This window comes from Sus scrofa, chromosome 8, assembly GCF_054392235.1.
Source record: "Sus scrofa isolate SSC_HxYL_T2T_F1_AM1 chromosome 8, Sscrofa_HxYL_maternal_Yorkshire_Landrace_v2.0, whole genome shotgun sequence".
In the NCBI taxonomy this organism is placed as follows: domain Eukaryota; kingdom Metazoa; phylum Chordata; class Mammalia; order Artiodactyla; family Suidae; genus Sus; species Sus scrofa.
The window spans coordinates 80,091,841-80,112,361 of record NC_139390.1 but is presented as its reverse complement, the minus strand read 5'-3'; the positions used below and the strand labels follow the sequence as shown (position 1 = coordinate 80,112,361).

Here is a 20,521-nt window from a genome sequence, read left to right as displayed (position 1 = left end):
AATACGTAAACAAATGAGTGGGCCTGTGTGTCAATAAAACTTTATTCATGGATACTGAAACCTGATTTTATGACATTTTCACATCTTGAAATATTGTTCTCTCTTGGTTTTTTCCAACTATTTAAAAATATAAAAACCATTCCTTGTTCATAGGCCATGCAAAAATGGGCAGCAGGAGAGATTTTGTCTGCTGACCCTTTGTAGAAAACACATTTAGTTTTCAGCAATGCAGTCTATGTCTTCTAACATTTAATTTGGGGCTTCTTCCATGATTCCACAATTAATCATGTGAAGTGGAAGAAGGTCTGTCTTCATGGCCCTTACAAAATCAGCTCAGGGGAGTTTCTGTTGTGACTCAGCAGTAACAAATCTGACTAATATCCATGAGGATGGAGGTTTGATCCCTGGCCTTGCTCAGTGAGTTAAAGATCCGGCGTTGCCTTGAGCTGTGGTGTAGGTCGCAGACACAGCTCAGATCCTGCGTTGCTGTGGCTGTGGTGTAGGCCGGCAACTACAGTTCCAATTTGACCCCTAGCCTGGGAACTTCCATATACCATAGGAGTGGCCCTAAAAACAAAAATAAAAACAAAACAAAAACAAAAACACCTACTCAGATTCTGACATGAGTTAGCAAGTAAAATATCGATCTTTTAGGAGTATTTACTCCATAAAATAGAAAGCCCCATAACATACAACAAAATATCATCAAATTTACCAACATTTGATATAAACTCAGCTTCCCAGAAATCTACCCATGCAGCAACTGAGAAATATCCTGAAAGGTAAACAGAACCTTCACTCCAGTGTTAGAAACAAACAGAAACTTCTTAGCATTAGATGGCATAGGGACTCAAGATTAATTATGAGGTGGGGAGGGAGAAAACTAGAAAAATAAACTGTGCTTGTGAAATTGACAGAATGCTTTTTAAGGAAAATAATTGGTCGTCCCCAGGGAGTTTCAAATGTTCAAATTTGAAGCTTAAGCTTTTTTTTTTTTTTTTTTTTTTGATAAGTAGATTCACTTTAAAAACAAAAGAGTCAGCACTGGGTAAAAAATTCTAACAGAACAGATGTGTAGTCAAAAAAAAAAAAAAAGAAAGAAAAATTTTAACAAAGGGGAAAGGAGAAAATAATCCTCACACACTTAGTTAAATAGAAGATTTCTTGAGTCAAAGCCTGGCCTACGACCCTATATAGCCCAATGGCAGCACAACGATACAATCAGTTGCGCAACCCATATTGTCTTTAGAAAACCATCTTTGAGGAGTTCCCATAGTGGCACAGTAGAAACGGATCTGACTAGGTTGCAGGTTCGATCCCTGGCCTCCCTCAGGGGGTTAAGGATCCAGTGTTGCCGTGAGCTGTGGTGTTGGGTTGCAGATGCAGCTCAGATCTGGTGTTGCTGTGGCTGTGGTGTAGGCTGGCAGCTGTAGCTCCGATGGGACCCCTAGCCTGGGAACCTCCATATGCAGTGGGTGTGGCCCTAAAAAAGCAGAAAAAAAAAAATAAAAATCTTTGAGAAGTCAGTCCTGACTTGAATGGTGTGTTAGTGTCGGCAGCTTTGGCATCTGTCAGACCTAGGAAAGATCTCTGAACATCAGTTTATTTACTGCATAATCATATTAAGTTGCCTAAAATCTCCAGGCTCCACTTTCCTCATCTGAAAAGTGGGGATAAAGGCACCTACCCCCCATCATATTAAATGGGATCACACTGGTAGAAGCTTTAAATGAGTGCCTGGCCTAGTCTAAATGCCCAAAAAACAGAAATTAAGACATTCTTAGATCTGATATCTTAAAATTCTCTCTTATGTCTTGCAATTAGAGATTGGGATAAATGTCAAAACCAGATAATCAAAAAAAAAAAAAATGCAAACACCCTACACTTCTCTGATATTCCACTTGGAAAACAATTGGGAGACCATACCTTCTCAAAGGCACACTGAGGGTTTCTGCAAACAGCAGGTTTGCAGATAACGATATCGCCATGGCAACGGCAGTTCTGGCATGAATCAGGCTTCCAAACGGTGGCATCCTGCAAAGAAGCATAAGCTCGGAGTTAAAAACTGTTCACTCAAGGTATGAGCAACATGAAAGCTGCACCCTCAACAGCCCCACAGCCTGAACAATTAAAAGGCAAAGGAAAGTCAGGGGCACGCAGAGTGCTTGCTGGGCACTGATTAAACCCCAAGAAGCAATAAAAGCAGTCTAATCCATTTCACCACAGTCAGCCCACGTAGCCAAAGACAAGGGCATGCAGCTAGAACTGTCGATACCCGCAGTAAAAACTATTGATCGGACTGAAACCTCAGGAGGACAAGCTGCTCCCTGACTTGAAGTTTCTCTTTGCTGTTTACCAGTAAAAACCTTCAGAGCATGTTCAAAGGAAAATGACACTAACCAGCTTCTCAAGAGCAGCTATTGCCACCAATACTATTCAGCACCTCATACCTCCCTTCCCAGTTCTTTGCTACCACATATGCTAACATTCCTCCGAAACAAGGACTAGAGTAAGAAGTTCAATATTTTTAAGGCCGATCAACCAACTTATTGAGTGGCTTTTGTGTGCCCAGCTGTGCACTGGCCATGGGTTACAAATGAAGCATACACAGGATCTCATGAATTGTTCTGCATTATGAACGGGAGGGTAAATAAATAAACATAAATAGATGTCACTGTTAGTTCTCAACAAATTGGAAAGGAAAGTAATGGCCATAAGCAGAAAAGTGAAACTGGGCTCAGAAGAAAGATCTTAGAAATTTCCTTACTATTTCTCATCTGCCACCCTACTAGAATCCACACAGAATCTGAGTCTAGGTATTACATAAGAATCTTTGCCACAGGCAGTTTCACCACACAACTAATTGGCCGTAAGGCAATTTTGCCATAAAAGATAAAATAACTAGTTGACAGCTTGGTTGGACAATTTGGCTTTAACTGGTGGATAGTTTGGTTTCCTTCATCCATTGATGTGGTACTCCTATTTTAATATTATAAAAACCTCAGGCCTCATATTGATCTATATAATGAGGAGAACACGTGACGGTCTTAAAATAGTGGCTGATAACTATGTATATTGACTTGATAGAAAACTTACTAGAAGTGTGAAATGGGAGCGTTGTGAAGATGACTGCGTACTCTACTAGAAAATGATGACATCAGTTTGTAAGTCCTTGGTGAGCACGGTCATTCCTACCACCCATCAAAACCAAAAGTTTATCAAGGTGTGGCAAACACAAAAGAGGAGGGGAGTAAACCACAGCAGCCACAGAGCTCTAAGTATCAAGACTTTAATTCAGATACGACCACCTGCTCTCTAACGCTGTCTTCACCAAATTTATCACATAATATGAGAAACTGGAGGCAAAAGAAGAATTGAGTTCCTTTTATCTCCCCAAAAGAAACCGTTATTCCTGATGAATATAAGTTTCTTAAAAATGGTGACAACCTTTTGATACTTAATAGTGGAGGACATGATGTAGACAGAATGTTGGTATTTGGCACAGAAACCGACTTAGATGATTTGGTGAAATATAAGGACTGGGCATGTGCTGGAACATTTAAGTGTAGTTAAGATATATATATATAACCAGTTACATACTTTTATACTACCAGTTACATACTACTAAATGTAGTCAAGATATATATATATATATATATATATATATATATATATATATATATTACCAGTTACATACTTTACATGTATTGATAAGAAATAGCAGGGAGTTGCCGTACTGGCTCAGTGGCTAATGAACCTGACTGGTAACCATGAGGTTGTGGGTTCAATCCCTGGCCCCAGTCAGTGGATTAAGGATCTGGCGTTGCCGTGAGCTGCAGTGTAGATGGCAGATGCGGCTGGGATCCTGCTTTGCTGTGGCTGTGGTGTAGGCCAGCAGCTGTAGCTCCGATTCGACCCCTAGCTGGGAACCTCCATATGTCATGGGTGCAACCCTAAAAAGACAAAAGATGACCAAAAAAAGAAGAAGAAGAAGAAGAAATATCAGAATCCTTTGTCTGTTCATTTTACTTCCAGGGAAATATGAAGAGACTTAGAGCAGATTTTTTTTTTTTAATATTGTAAAGAATCTACATCCAGCATTAATCTCGAATCCTTAATGTTCAACTTTGAAGAAGGAAGTATCACTGCCTTCTCTAAAATACACCCAAATACAACTCTAACCATGAATCTAAATACATTTCAAATGTATTCAATTTTTAAAAACATTTTTCACAATAAAATCTTTCTTAAAATGTTATTTTTTCATGTTTTAGTATGTCCTTTTTATTTTATTATTATTTTATCTTTTACAGAAAAATTGTCTAACCCCAATTCATTGTGCAGCGAAACTACTCAAGGCAAAAATGTTTGTGGTGAAAATATCGGACAGGATTGAAGTCACTTGTGCCTGGTCTGAAGTAACTGTGAGCCCAAGTGCAGCACGGATCTCACAGAGAGCTATGTCCTTTGAAATGCTGCTCTATGACTTTGAAATGAACCAGTAAACATACCAGAAACTGTCATGTAATTCATCTTCCCAGAGATTTCCTAACCCAAATTCCTATTTTATATGGGTTGAAAACAGCCATACTATCTGGCTGAGTTTTAAACATTAAGCCTTGTTTAAGAATGTAACCCATACCGTTCTCTGACTTAAAACTATCCCGTGGCTCATCTTTACCTCTGATGGGAGAAAGTGCAGACCCCACCAGAACTGGCTCTCTCCCTGGCCTCTGCAAATCTCACATTCTGAGACTTTCATCCACTCTAGTTGGCCAAGCCATTGGACGGCCCCAGCCTCCCTCCCCTGGTCTCACAGCGTCTCCCTGACTCCCCCAAAGAGAGCTCGCAAACCAACACACTTCTTTCAAGCCTCAACTTCAAGGACGAATCATTTCCTAACACTTAACCCTCCACACCTCACCCTTGACTCGCGGGCGGCTCCTCAAGGCTTCTCTGTGACCCCAAGTGTCCTGCACACACTGCCACACTTCCCTGCGGTCATTTACATTCCTGTCCTCCTGGACTGACTGACTGTGAGCACCTCCAAGCAGGCACTGCCTCGGCCTGGCACACTGCAGGTCCTTCCAAAGCAAGCCTTCACGGTTCACAAGTTGCTCAGTGAAGCCTTTTTCCCTCCTTTCTATAGTTTCCCATCTCTTTTTCCTTACACAACTGAAGTGCTACTCAGATACTTTAAGGAAGAGTAAGGGAAGTTTCTAAGCCCTTGATAGAGTCAGAAGAAATATTAGCATTCGACCTGTGCTGGGGTGAGCTGGGAAAATGGTGGATGGATGCTTTCATAAAAAAGGCAGACGCCAAATGTGACACTTAACTTATGTGCCAACCTGGTGAGGCTATCTCTGTACCCAGCTCTTCGGTCAAACACCAGCCTACATGTGCTGTGAAGATATTTAGCGGATGTGACTAACATTTATAATCAGTTGATTAGGTAAAGGAGATTGCCTTCAACAGCAGGGATGAGCCTCATCCAATCAGCTGAAGGCGTTAAAAGAAAGACTGAGGTTTCCTGGGAGGAAGGGATTCAGCCTCAAGACTGTAACATAGAAATTCTGCCTGAGTTTCCAGCTTGCTGGCCTTCCCTACAGGTTTCAAACTTTCCGGGTCCTACAATCACATGAGCCAATTCCTTAAAATAAACTCCTCCCTCTCCCTCTCTCTTTACACACACACACACACACACACACACATAAACACATATGCCTCCTATTCATCCTGTTTCTCTGAAGGACCATGTCTGACAAACCAAAAGTGGTATAGATTTGCATGGATATGCACAAGACTCCCAAGGAAAAATGAAGTCATCCTCTTGTGTTGAGAATCATTAATGTATAAGATTTCAGAGACAGATTCAAACCCAAAGTCATTTAAGAAATATAAAACACATCTGTGTGAGACTACCTTCCCAGTGGCTAATTCACAGAGAAAATCTGAGTCAAAGCAAATGAGTACTAGAACCTGACTTGGGAAACCTCTGAATTTCTTTCTCTTTATTGTTATAGCACAGTCCTCTGAAATTGACAGATGCATGCCAACTACAGTCTGCTCTTAGCCCAAAAAACAATGACAAATAGGAGAGGGGAAAAAAAATTCATTCTCAAGCACAATGTAATATATGTTCCCTGCTGATTTAAGAAAACAGTACCAGCTTCAGGATACAGATTAAATAAAAATGGAAACTTCACAAAGCCAGTGGCTACTGTTCATTGATCACTTCTCTTTTGCTGACAGGGCATGCTGGTAGGAGAAGGGTGGCCTGGTTTGCTTTCCTGACCTCTGCCATCATCCTAGAAGGCTGGGCCCAGCAGAGAGGGAGGTAACTGTGCATGGGTGCTATGCAAAGCTCTTACAGGCCTGACAACCCTATGAAGTTGGCACCATTATTATCATGACTATTCTTTTTTTTTTTTTTTTTTTTTTTTGTCTTTTCTAGGGCCGCACCTGCAGCACATGGAGGTTCCCAGGCTAGGGGTTGAATCAGAGCAGTAGCCGCCAGCCTACACCACAGCCACAGCAATGCCAGATCCGAGCCACGTCTGCGACCTACACCACAGCTTGTAGCAACGCCGGATCCTTAACCCACTGAGCAAGGCCAGGGATCGAACCCGCCACATCATGGTTCCTAGTCGGATTCATTAACCACTGAGCCATGACGGGAACTCTATCATGACTATTCTTACTTAACGGATGAGGAAACAAGATGCAAGAGATTGAGCAGATTGCTCAAGTTCACAAAGCCATATGAGATCTAAGAACCCAGGTTCTGGAGCCAGGCTGCTGGACTTGAATCCTTGTGTCACCATTCATTAACATTCAGTCCATTATCAAGTTGAGGTGTCTATGGCCCAGGTTCCTTATCTGCAAAGTAGGGATGATAAAGTACTAAACTCACAGGGTTATTGAAAGGATCAAATGAGATGATGGGCTTAAAGAGATTTGAACAGTGCCTGGAACTTACTAAGGCCTATTAATTTATTTTTAATCCAAATGCTTTCTACAATGTCACAGGTATTTAGCATATTATCTTCTAAACCTTTCCTTATCTCAGAGTGAAAACAGTCCTCTAGGTACCTCAACTTTCCTATCTTTCCACTCCAGCCTACACAAGGAAAACAGTGAAATGACTCCTTAATTAGGACCCTAGCAATGAAAACACCCAGATGTTACATTAGAAAAAAGGAAAGAAACCAGAGATTGCATTTTTGAGACAACTTAGGGAATTGGAAAAGCCCCTGTAAGCACGAACCCATCTTCCTTTTCATGCAGACCTCAGATGGCCACACCACCCCCAAGTACTCCCTTGGGCTCGGGATGGCTCGAAGGCACCTGTCGTCTTAACTCTCTCCAGATGTGGTATCTTACACCAGGCATCCAGCTCTTCCCCGAACGTCAACAATTTCCTCCATGATCCTAGACTCCAAAAGAGTCCATTATACCATCTGGCAGGTCTCAATCACTGGAAATGGCTTAATGAACTCTAAACGGGTGGTTCTAAAAACATGGAATAATTTTTCACTTTCATTCTTAGAAACATGATTTTTTTAAATTCAAAATTAAATAAGATATGTCATTAGCTTTTCCCTGATATCCCATGAGGACAAAGCAAATGGTATTAAATTGACTTAAAATTGTGAATATACACTGAAAAAAAAATTTTAATTTATCTGGGCCCAGGAACCACTCGTGAGTTTGTTCACATATTGGCCTTCCCCCCCAGTCTGTGACTCTTGGAGGAAGGAGAGCTCACTTTAACCCTCTTCGTACAGCCCCTCGACCTAGCATGATTCCTGAGCGGTGGCTGAATTCATTAGTGAACAACCCTGAGTACATGCTTATCCTCAAGAAAATATCTATCTCTGAGACTTGAGGGAGCCCAGTTAGGACTTGAGGTCTTGAGAAAACGTTAAAATGATGTCACTCCAAACCCCCTTAATGGTGAAGGTTATTACTTCACTAGAATCAAACTAGGAAGGCAAATGTTCTTCAGGTAGGCATTGGGCTTGTCCAAAAACTTCCCTATATTAATGTCTTCATAGAATAAATAATTTATGGCTAATTTTAAATAAAATGAGCCCTTTACCAAGGCCCAGATAGATAGTCATATATTTTTCAGGTCTAAAACTTTGCGAATCAATTTCTATGGTGCCATAAAATTGCTTTATGAAGGTAGGGATACTGGAGTTCCTCAATAGCTAAAACTCTAGATAAAGCCATAAAGTCCAAAGAAATAACACCGTAAAGTAAATTTTACAGATTTTCCATGTTACCAGTGCAATTCTGTCACTTTATAACCCTCTCTGCCAATCTAACACACTGTGCAAAAGTAATAGTTTAAAATAGTTTTTCACTAGAATATAGATTAAAGGATTAGATTACGATTGCTAAAAGTAATCAAAATATGATCTTTTAAAACGGCTTTTTAATATTTTTAATAATGAGTGAATAAAGTGTTCTTGCAGATAATATAGTGCCTCCATGCCCAAACATCTTAAAGTAACAGCAAGGTGCTTCAAAAAACAATAACTACCTCACTTAGCTAAGTACTTATTAAAGATTTGTTTAATGCTAGAAATAAACAAAAAATATATCCCTTATTGGTATTCAAATTTCTGGGGGGAAATTATTTATGGTATTCTATAATAGCAGTATATCAACTGCCAACCTAAATTTTCTATCATTTCATCAGTATAATAACCTTACTTTAATCACTGATTAATTCATCTCATTCTAAATCCCCTTTGTCTTCCTAGACCAAAAATGAAAAAGAAGAAATAAAGCAACCCTAAAGGTGTGCTTTCAAATGACCAAATAGTATGTAGAATATAATGCCTTATTATAATTAAAATATATTTCTGTGCCTCAACACCAAGTATGGAATTACACAAACCAGTAAGAGAAGGGTGGTTGGTCATTCCTGGGTAGGGATTCTTGGTGATTTTTTGTTTCTTCCTTTATCCTTATCCTTATTTTCTATTTTTTTTAATAATAAAATACATAAGGTATGTGATCCTTTAAAGTGACTTTCAAAATATAAGAGAAGAACAAAAAAAAAGTGGCGCCCTTTCCCCTGCCAACCACAGGTGGATGGAATCTGGGCTCTGGAGCTGAACTGGCGTGTGGGGGCAGAGGGAGTTAAATAAAACCCCCATTGAATACCTAACAGCGATGTGTTTATCTAAACCTCCTGAGTTATCCCCAAACTTTCTTGCACTCAGTAAGATTTTTAAAAGTTAACTGTGTTCTCTGCCTGTCCTTCGAAGCAATGAAAGGACCACAATAGTCCACTGGGCCTTGTGTCTTCATTTCTGGAGGTTCATTTTCCTGACAAGTCTGATTTTCAGGAAAGATAATCCATATCAAAAGGTTCTTTGACCCAGCTCCAGTTTGGGCACAGAAATAATGGTTCTTGTTTGTCAAAGAACCATAAAGAAAAGAATCAGTAACTTCCATAAGGTTATTTTAGAGTTCAATTTTTTCCCCAAGTGCCCCTCCACAGACAGCTTAGATAAACAATACCTTTTTCATTTGGTCTCATTTCAAAGTCCATGGGAAGCTCCTCATCCAGCCCCAAACAAAAAGGAGCAGAGGACACTTATTGTTAAGAAAAGATATAAGTCCTTGTATTTACATTAAATCCTCCCCTTTCAGGAGGGACAAAGACAAGCCAATGCCAAACAAAAGAGAAAAAGGTGAACCACTTCCTGTGTGAGACCAATTTCAAAAGTTTGTGCCACACAATACACCCTTGTGGTTCTTTTGCACACCAAGGACCAAAGCAGTTTCCCATTTCGGCATCCTGGAGTGGTGAGCTTGTACCTGGTCTCCTCCTGCTGCTGTCTTAAAATGATAAACCCCAAGGCATCAGCCATAAGAAGATCAGCTCAGATACAGAAACAACAGCATAAATCACAGATGATGAAAAGGTAGCTGCTATATATAACTGAAAAGGTCTTTGTTCAGTTGGGTGACAAGAGACCCTGAACAGCACAGCAAGTTAACATCGTGTCCCTGTGCTTATGTCTTCTTAGCAGGCTGGCAACACCAGTGAGGCCGGGAAAGGAAGGGAGAGGAAAGGAAAGGGGACAAGCTACTGCCGAGTGCTTCCGGCCCCTCCCAGCATCCTGTGGCCAAGCCATCATGACCTTTATTTTATAGATGAAGGAATAGGGTATGGGAAGTCTGAGAGAACTGTCCAGAGCCACCTAGTAATGGGTGGTCTGGGTTTCAAACCCATCCTTTTTCTTCTATGCTATACTGTTATCATATAATATCAACAACAATGAGTGCTTTATTATATGAGTGTGTATGTGCATATGCCTCATTTTATATATGTAGTGTATGTGTGTATATAGATTTATAGATAGACAGACAGATACTGTAGAGCAGCTTACCATTTCAAGTCACTCTTACTTCCACTTTCTCACTTTAATAGGCCAACGAAGTAAGGCGCACTGGGTCAATGCTGCCAAATTTACAGAGGAAAGTTCCATGGGGTTAAGTGACTTACCTGTCTAACAGGCTCCCCAGGCCCCCAGCAGCACACTTCTACCCGACTCAGTCTAACTCCCACACATCCTGCAAGTCTCAAAGGAAATGCCCCTTCCTCGAGGAGGCCCTCTTTGGCTCCTTAACTAAGTCCCTATTTCCATGTTTCCAAAGCACTCCCATGTTTCCACAAAGCCAGTCTTTTTCCTCCAGGTTCTTTTTGTCACAGAAAAGAAAAAGGAGAAAGAAGGCAGCTTCTGGGTTTCAGATTCTTTAGCACATTCACATCTTTTGTATTTCTTCCTAAAACACTTTCAGATCACCATCCCCACTTAACAGGTAAGGAAACCAAGGTTCCAAGGGGTCAGGTGATATTCCCAAAGCTTGTAAGTGACTGTACCTATATTTGAACCAATGTCCATTTAATTCTGCAGCTATGTTTTCCCCACCACACCCACCTCTGTACCCACAGCCTTTATCTAGGAACACAAAGTTATACACCACACTAAGCCAAGCAGCAATGCCAGCAGAGTAGAGTGGATAAACTTGGGTTCAAATACTGATTCAATTACTTTATAGCTTTGGGAACTTAGACAAGTCTCTTAGCTTTTCTGAGTCTTCATTTCCCAAACTAAAAGATATACAAACTAAAGATAAGACAGGACCCAAAAGGGTGATGGTGAAGATGAAATAAACTAATGTACTTACTTAGCACAGCTGACTGGTGCATAGAAAGCACTTAATAAATGTCAACTACAAGTTTGCTCACTTGCCACAGTCTTAACCAGTTGATTGTGGTATTTTCTGTGATGGAGGGAATAGTTGTAGCATTTAGAGCTTTAGAAAATCACTCCAGCTTCCAAGATAAGGGGAAGTTAACTTTCCCACAGCTTAAATATTTACAAAATATTCCACCCGCAGAGTGCTGAGGAAACTGTACTCCTAGCGTAGTATATAAAAACAAACAAACAAACAAAAACTCTTCAAAATATAGACTAAAATTAAATACCCAGTAAATGTGCTTCACATTCCAAATTCTGAAGCAATGGAAACACAGGCTTAGCTCTTCTATTTTTACACTCAGCTTTCCATTTGTTCTAACACAATCCTGTTACAGAGAAAGCCCAGTGTAAGAGGACTCCAATGACAAAATAACCCTCATAAATTCCTGGAGATGTTAACCACAGAAAAAGTTCTATAATGAACAAAAGGTCTGCCTCATATTTTGACTTTAAGTAATCCAGATACCAGGGAGCCTCTACTATAGCTTAAGCTTGAAATTGTTTTTTTTTTTTTTCCTCAAACAATTCAGCTCTTAAAGACTTCATTTCCTATTTCTAAGGCAAATGGAGAAAAAAATTAAACATTCAAAATGTTTGCACATGAAATTAAATTATAGCTATACAATTATCTCTCAAATTAAAATTATTTATTTTCTTGTCTTCTCCCCCACTAAATCATCATCATTTGTTCAATAATTAGCTGTTTACTCATCTATCTCCCTCCCCAAGAGTAAGGACAGTTTCTTTATATATATGTAGCTTTGAATTCCCATAGTGACTGAAATACTTAGAATGTTTTTGACTTAGTTAATGAATCGATGGGTGGGTGGATGGATAGATACCCACAAATTTAAATAATTGCTAGCAATTTTGTGATGTAATTGCTGAAAGTTAAATACACTGACGATAGCACGTTACTCTCTGTGCTGCCTTTGCAGCAGCAATAGCTGTTTTCAATATGTGCTGTTTGAGATTCTGCCTTCTAAACTGATGTCTCAGTCAAGACCCTTGCTCTAAAAGAGCCTCTCTATTTCCAACTGAATGCTAGGCTTGTCTGCCTGATGCTATTGTGTTCCAGCATACCAAAGCTGTATCATAGCTTTGGAAGCTGTGCAGCAAATCCTCCACCTCTAACTTTTTCCTCTAGCCAGCCCCTTGGCAGTGGAACTATACAAACTGGTCACCCAGTGAATGACCGGAAGTGGTAGTGACATTCACATTCAACCATAGCCACATCCTATTCTGTCTTTCGTCAGGCCTAGCAGAAGCCCTGAGTCAAGATTTCATCACTTGTGACTGAGCATCGCCATTTCATGTAAAGCAGGCTCCTAAAGAGGTATTACACCAAGAAGTATTTAAAAATTTGCTTTGAACAATGCAGGTTCAGGTGCTACCGGCATTTAATAGATAAGGATCCTAAATTCCAGATATCATGTAATGAGCAAGACACTCCTGCACCGAGAAAAACTGTCTCACTTCCACATGACTTTCAAATGTCCCACAAAACATTCATGTTGGTGAAAAATCTATTTATAGTTATACACCCTAACTCTGTTTTGCACATAAACACAAAGAATTTATTGAGTGGTAATAATACACACTGACTTGTCCAGGAACTTAACTACCATGTAACTCAAAGAAAGATTGTACTTTATTTTGTTTAGATCTTTAAGAAGATAACAGACAACAATTAAAATATTTATTGGAGGAGTTCCCCTATAGTCCAGCAGGTTAAGGATACAGTGCTGTCACTGCAGAAGCTCAAGTTGGTGCTGTGGCATGGGTTCCATTCCTAGTCTGGAAACTTCCATATGCTGTGGACATGGCCAAAAACATAAACAAACATATATTAGAGATTTTTTTAAAAATATAAATATTTCATCAGATAACCAATATGTACAAACATAATTAATTTGAAATTCCAGAACAGAGAACAAATAGATGAGATTAATTTTACTTAATGGCAGACTCGATTTTAACAATTAGTAAACGGGAGGATAAGTAATACAAAATGCTCAAACTGAAGCACTAAGAACAAAAAGTATGGAAACCATAGAAAAGAACATGGAGGATACAAGGAACATGCTGCAAGGTTTAACATATGGGCAATTGAGTCCTGGGAAAGAAATAACAGAAAATGGGCAGAAACAAATTTTTCGAGAAATAATAGCAAAGAATTTTCCAAAATGGAATAATCAAGCCATAGCTTCAAGAAGTGCTATGAATATCAAGCAGAATAAACATGAAAAAAAAAAAAAAAAAACCCAAACACCTAAGCACATCAGAGTAAGACTACTAAAAACCATCAGCAAAGAACCCCCATTCCCACCAGCTTCTCCCTACTTTCCCCACCTCAGCCCCTGGCAACCACTTTCCTATTCTCTGTTTTTATGAGTTTGACTTTTTTCCCCCCTGATTCCACAAATAAGTGACAATACGCAGGATTTGTCTTTCTCTGTCTGGCTTATTTCACTAAGAATAATGCCCTCAAGGTCCATCCAGGACAGGATTTCCTTTTTTATGGCTGAAAAATATTCCATTGTGTACATTATTATACATTGTGTACATTATCTTCATTCATTTATCCATCAACAGATACTAAGACTGTTTCCATAGAGAAAAATCTTAAAAGCCATAGAGAAATATCTTCAAAGAATAATGCTAAAACTAACAGCTAATGTCTCCACCAAAAAAAAAAAAAAATTGTGAAATCAGAAGACAAATCCTTAAAGTGAGAAACAATCACCAGTTCTATACCTAGCAAAAGTATCCTTCCTCAATGAAAGTGAAATAAAGATGTTTTAGGGAGACAGATTAAGATGGCGGAATAGAAGGACTGGAGCTCAACTTCTCTCCTAAAAACAACGAAATTCACAACTAAAGACTGAGCACAATTCACCAAAATGGACCAGAAATCTTAAAAAAGATACCCTACTCCAGAAGAAAAGAGGAGGCCACATCAAGAGGTAGGAGGGGCAATTTCACGATATAAACAACCCCATACCTCCTGGGTGGGAAGCTCCACAGACTGGAAACTAACTGGTTCACAGAGACTCACCTACAGGAGTGACAATTCTGAGCCACACATCAAACTCTCATGTGTGGGGATCTGGCACAGGGAGAAAGAGCCCCGGAGCATCTGGCATTGAAGGCCAGTGGGACTTGTGCGCAAGAGCTCCATGGGGCTGGGGGAAACGGAGACCCCATTGTTAAAAGGCGTGCACAGACTTTCACGTGCACTGAGTCCCAGGGCAAAGCAAAGTCTCCAAGGGAATCTGGGTCAAATCTGACCGTAGTTCTTGGAGGACATCCTGGGAAAACAGGGGTGAATGTGGCTTGTTGTGAGGGAAGGACATTGAAAGCAAAGCTCTTGGGAATATTCAGCAGCAGTGCCTTTCTCTGGAGGTGGCCATTTTGGGAAAATCTGGCCTCACCGTCAGGCAGCTGCTGAGAAGCCCCAGGGCAAACAACAACCCAGGTGGGATCACAGCCCCACCCCTCAGTAAACAGGCTACCTAAAGACCCCTCAGGCACACAGCTGCCTCTAATCCCATCCAGAGACTAAGCCCCACCCACCAGAGGGATTAGAGTCGGCTCCTCCTACCAGGGGGCAGGCATCAGCCCCTCCCATCAGGAAGCCTACACCAAGCCCCCATGCAGACTTCAGCAACAAGGGGGGCAGACATCAGAAGTAAGAGAGGCTACAACTCTATTATCTGTAAGAAAGTCACCACACCAAAAACCTATAAAAATGAAAAGACAGAGAACTATAACTCAGATGAGGGAGAAAGAAAAAACCCCAGAAAAACAGCTAAGCCATGAGGAGATTCTCAGCCTCCAGGAAGAAGACTTTAGACTGTTGATGCTGAAGATGATGCAAGACATTGGAAATAAACTGGAGGCAAAGATCGATAACTTACAGGAAACACTCACCAAAGAGATACAAGATATATAAAACATAAACAAGAAGAGATGCAAAATACAATAGCTGAAATAAAAAAATTCACTAGAAGCAGCCAACATCAGAATACAGGAGGCAGAAGAACGAATAAGTGAGATGGAGGACAGATTAGTGGAAATTACAGATGCAGAACAGAAAAGAGAAAAAAGAATGAAAACAAATGAAGAGAGTCTCAGAGAACTCTGGGACAACGTGAAACGCACCAACATCCGTATTATAGGGGTGCCAGAAGGAGAAGAGAGAGAGAAGGAGACAGAAAAAATATTCAGAGAGATAATAGCCAAAAACTTCCCTAACATGGGGAAGGAACCACTCACTCAAATCCAGGAAGCACAACGAGTACCATACAAAATAAACCCAAGGAGGAACACCCCGAGACACATACTAATCAAACTGACCAAAATTAAAGACAAAGAGAAAATCTTGAAAGCAGCTAGGGAAAAGAAACAAATAACATACAAGGGAACCCGGATAAGGCTATCGGCAGATTTTTCAACAGAAACTCTGCAGGCCAGAAGGGAGTGGCATGATATACTCAACATGATGAAAGGAAAAAACCTCCAACCAAGATGACTCTACTCAGCAAGTCTCTCGTTCAGATTTGAAGGAGAAATCAAAACCTTCACAGATAAGCAAAAGCTGAGAGAATTCAGCAACACTAAACCAGCCTTACAACAAATACTAAAGGAACTTCTATAGGCAGAAAAGAACAAGAGAAGAAGGAAAGGAAAAAGAGCACCAAAAACAAATCCAAAGCAATTAATAAAATGGCAATAAGAACATACATATCAATAATTACCTTAAATGTGAATGGACTAAATGCCCCAACCAAAATACATAGACTGGCTGAATGGATACAAAAACAAAACCCATTGATATGCTGTCTTCAAGAGACCCACTTCACTTCTAGGGACACATACAAATTGAAAGTGAGAGGATGGAAGAAAATTTTTCATGCAAACGGGGATCAAAAGAAAGCTGGAGCAGCAATACTCATATCAGACAAAATAGACTTTAAAATGAAGAATATTTTCAGGGACAAAGAGGGACATTACATAATGATCAAAGGATCAATCCAAGAAGATGTTATAACAATTTTAAATACCTACGCACCCAACACAGGTTCACTGCAATATATAAGGCAACTGCTAACAACCTTAAAAGGAGAAATTGACAATAACGCAATCATAGTGGGGGACTTTAACACCCCACTCACAGCAATGGACAGATCAACCAGACAGAAAATCAATAAGGAAACACAGGTCCTGAATGAAGCATTACACCAGATGGACTTAATAGATATTTATAGGACATTTCATCCAAAAGCAACAGAATACACATTCTTCTCAAGTGCACATGGAACATTCTCTAAGATTGACCATATCCTGGGCTACAAATCAAGCCTCAGTAACTTTAAGAAAATTGAAATCATATCAAGCGTCTTTTCCAACCACAATGCTATACGACTGGACATCAACACCCAAGAAAAAAACTGCAAAAAACAGAAACACGTGGAGACTCAACAACATGCTATAAACAACCAATGGATCACTGAAGAAATCAAAGAGGAAATTAAAAAATACCTAGCAGCAAATGACAACGAAGATATGACACTCCAAAACCTATGGGATCCAGCAAAAGCCATTCTAAGAGGAAAGTTTATAGCAATACAAGCCCACCTCAGGAAACAAGAAAAAGCCCAAATAAACAAGCTAACTTTACATCTAAAGCAGCTTGAGAGAAAACAGACAAGACCTTAAGTGAGTAAAAGGAAAGAAATCATAAATATCAGAGCAGAAATCAATGAAATAGAAACAAAGAAAACCATAGAAAAGATCAATGAAACGAAAAGCTGGTTCTTTGAAAAGATCAACAAAATTGATAAACCCCTAGCCAGACTTATCAAGCAAAAAAGAGAGAGGACTCAAATCAGTAAAATTAGAAATGAAAAAGAAGAAGTAACAACGGACACCACAGAAATACAAAGGATCATAAGAGACTACTATATGCAACTATATGCCAATAAAATGGAAAACCTAGAAGAAATGGACAAATTCTTAGAATAGTACAATCTTCCAAGACTAAACCAAGATGAAATAGAAAAGATGAATGGACCCATCACAAGAACTGAAATTGAAACTGTGATTAAAAAACTTCCAACAAACAAAAGTCCAGGACCAGATGGCTACACAGGCGAATTCTATCAAACATTTAGAGAAGATCTAACACCTCTCCTTCTGAAACTATTTCAAAAAATTGCAGAAGAAGGGATACTCCCAAACTCATTCTATGAGGCCACCGTCACCCTGGTACCAAAACCAGATAAAGACTCCACAAAAAAAGAAAACTACAGGCCAATATCACTGATGAACATCAATGCAAAAATCCTCAACAAAATACTAGCAAACCACATCCAACAACACATTAAAAGGACTGTACATCATGATCAAGTGGGATTTATCCCAGGGATGCAAGGGTTCTTCAATATCTGCAAATCCATCAGTGTGATACACCACATTAACAAACTGAAGAGTAAAAACCATATGATACTATCAATAGATGCAGAAAAAGTCTTTGACAAAATCCAACACCCATTTCTGATAAAAACCCTTCAAAAAGTGGCCATAGAGGGAACCCACCTCAACATAATAAAGGCTATATATGACAAACCCAGAGCTAACATCATTCTCAATGGTGAAAAGCTGGAAGAATTCCCCCTGAGATCAGGAACAAGACAAGGATGCCCCCTCTCACCATTACTCTTCAACATAGTTCTGGAAGTCCTAGCCACAGCAATCAGAGACGTAAAAGAGATCAAAGGAATCCAAATTGGAAAGGAAGAAGTAAAACTATCACTATTTGCAGATGACATGATACTATACCTAGAGAATCCTAAAGACCCTACCAGAAAACTATTAAAGCTCATCCATGAATTTGGCAAAGTCACAGGATACAAAATCAATACACAGAAATTGAGAGCGTTTCTATATACTAACAATGAAAAAGCAGAAAAGGAAATTAGGGAAGCAATCCCATTTACCATCACACCCAAAAGAATAAAATACCTAGGAGTAAACCTACCTAAAGAGACAAAAGACCTGTACTCTGAAAACTACAAGGCACTGATGAAAGAAATAAAAGATGACACAAATAGATGAAAAGACATAACCATGCTCATGGATTGGAAGATTCAATATTATCAAAATGACTATACTATCCAAGGCAATCTACAGATTCAATGCAATCCCTATCAAAATACCAAGGACATTTTTCACAGAACTCGAACAAAATATCTTAAAGTTTGTTTGGAAGCACAAAAGACCCAGAATAGCCAAAGACATCCTGAGAAAGAAAAATGGAGCTGGAGGAATCAGGCTCCCTGACCTCAGACTATACTACAAAGCAACAATCATCAAAACCATATGGTACTGACACAAGGACAGACATATAGATCAGTGGAACAGGATAGAAAGCCCAAAATTAAACCCATGCACCTACAGCCAACTAATCTATGACAAAGGAGGCAAGACTATACAATGGAGAAAGGACAGCTTGTTCAATAAGTGGTGCTGAGAAAACTGGACAGCCACATGGAAAAGAATGAAATTAGAACACTCCCTAACACCATACACAAAAATAAACTCCAAATGGATTCAAGACCTAGATATAAGACCAGACACTATCAAACTCCTAGAGGAAAACATAGGCCAAACACTCTCTGACATTAATGACAGCCACATCTTCTCAGATCCACCTATCAGAGTATTGACAATAAAAAGAAAAATAAACAAATGGGATCTAATCAAACTTCAAAGTTTCTGCACAGCAAAGGAAACCCTAAACAACACAAAAAGACAACCCACAGAATGGGAGAAAATCTTTGCAAATGAATCAACGGACAAGGGACTAATCTCCAAAATTTATAAACAACTTCTGCAGCTCCATACCAAAAAAACAAACAAACCCATCCAAAAATGGGCAGAAGATCTAAACAGACAATTCTCCAAAGAAGACAGACAGATGGCCACAAAACACATGAAAAGATGTTCAGCGTCACTCATTATTAGAGAAATGCAAATCAAAACCATTCTGAGGTATCACCTTACACCAGCCAGAATAGCCATCATCAAAAAGTCTACAAACAGTAAGTGCTACAGAGGGTGTGGAGAAAAAGGAACCCTAGTACACCGTTGGTGGGATTGTAAATTGGTGCAACCACTGTGGAAAGCAGTATGGAGATTCCTCAGAAAACTAAAAATAGAACTACCATTTGATCCAGCAATCCCACTCCTGGGCATCTATCCAGAGAAAACCATGACTCGCAAAGACACATGTACTCCAATGTTCATTGCAGCACTATTACAATAGCCAAGACATGGAAACAACCTAAATGTCCATCGACAGAGGAGTGGATCCAGAAGATGTAGTACATATACACAATGGAATACTACTCAGCCATCAAAAAGAACAAAATACCATCATTGTTAGCAACATGCATGGACCTAGAAACTATCATGCTAAGTGAAGTCAGCCATACAACGAGACACCACCATCCAATGCTTTCACTGACATGTGGAATCTGAAAAAAGGACAGACGGAACTTCTTTGCAGAACAGAAGCTGACTCACAGACATTGAAAAACTTATGGTCTCCGGAGGAGACAGTTTGGGGGGTGGGGGGATGTGCTTGGGCTGTGGGATGGAAAGCCTGTGAAATCAGATTGTTATGATCATTATACAACTACAGATGTGATAAATTCATTTGAATAATAAAAAAAAATGGAAAAAAATTTAAAAAAATAAAAGTTAAATATTAATTTGCCATAAAAAAAAGATGTTTTAAATAATTAAAACCTGTGAGAATTTGTCACCTGCAAACTCAAACTAAAAAAATAATAAAGGAAGTTATGTGGGTGAAAAGAAGATGATTCTAAATAGAAATACAGTAATGTAGGAAGGAAGTTAGAGTAACCAAAAGGGCAAATATGTGGGTAAATCTAATACATAATGGTACAAAACAAAAATGCTAACATCTTTTGGGATTTAAAATATATGTAAGTATAAAATGCATAATAATTACACATAAGATAGTAGAGGGATAAATAAAGCTGAAATGCTTCAAGGTTCTAGTACTAGATGGGAAGAGATAAATAAAATGATGATTACATATTGCAATCTCTCAGATAACCACTAAAGAAATATTAAAAGCACCTTTAACAAACAAACTAATGGGAAATAAAATACAAAAAATACTAGATTGATCCAGAAGACTA

The 20,521-nt window shown here is 39.3% G+C and overlaps 1 protein-coding gene across 3 annotated transcripts in view; it reads right to left on the bottom strand.

The window, feature by feature from the left end:
- The window catches only part of FRAS1 (Fraser extracellular matrix complex subunit 1), a 453,363-nt gene that overhangs the window by 270,431 nt on the left and 162,411 nt on the right, over nt 1-20,521 (bottom strand). For all 3 annotated transcript variants that reach the window (XM_013978814.3, XM_084972579.1, XM_021100604.2), the window contains exon 3: nt 1,927-2,034. In XM_013978814.3, coding sequence (XP_013834268.3) covers nt 1,927-2,034 — 108 coding nt within the window. The remainder of the gene's footprint in view (nt 1-1,926; nt 2,035-20,521) is intronic.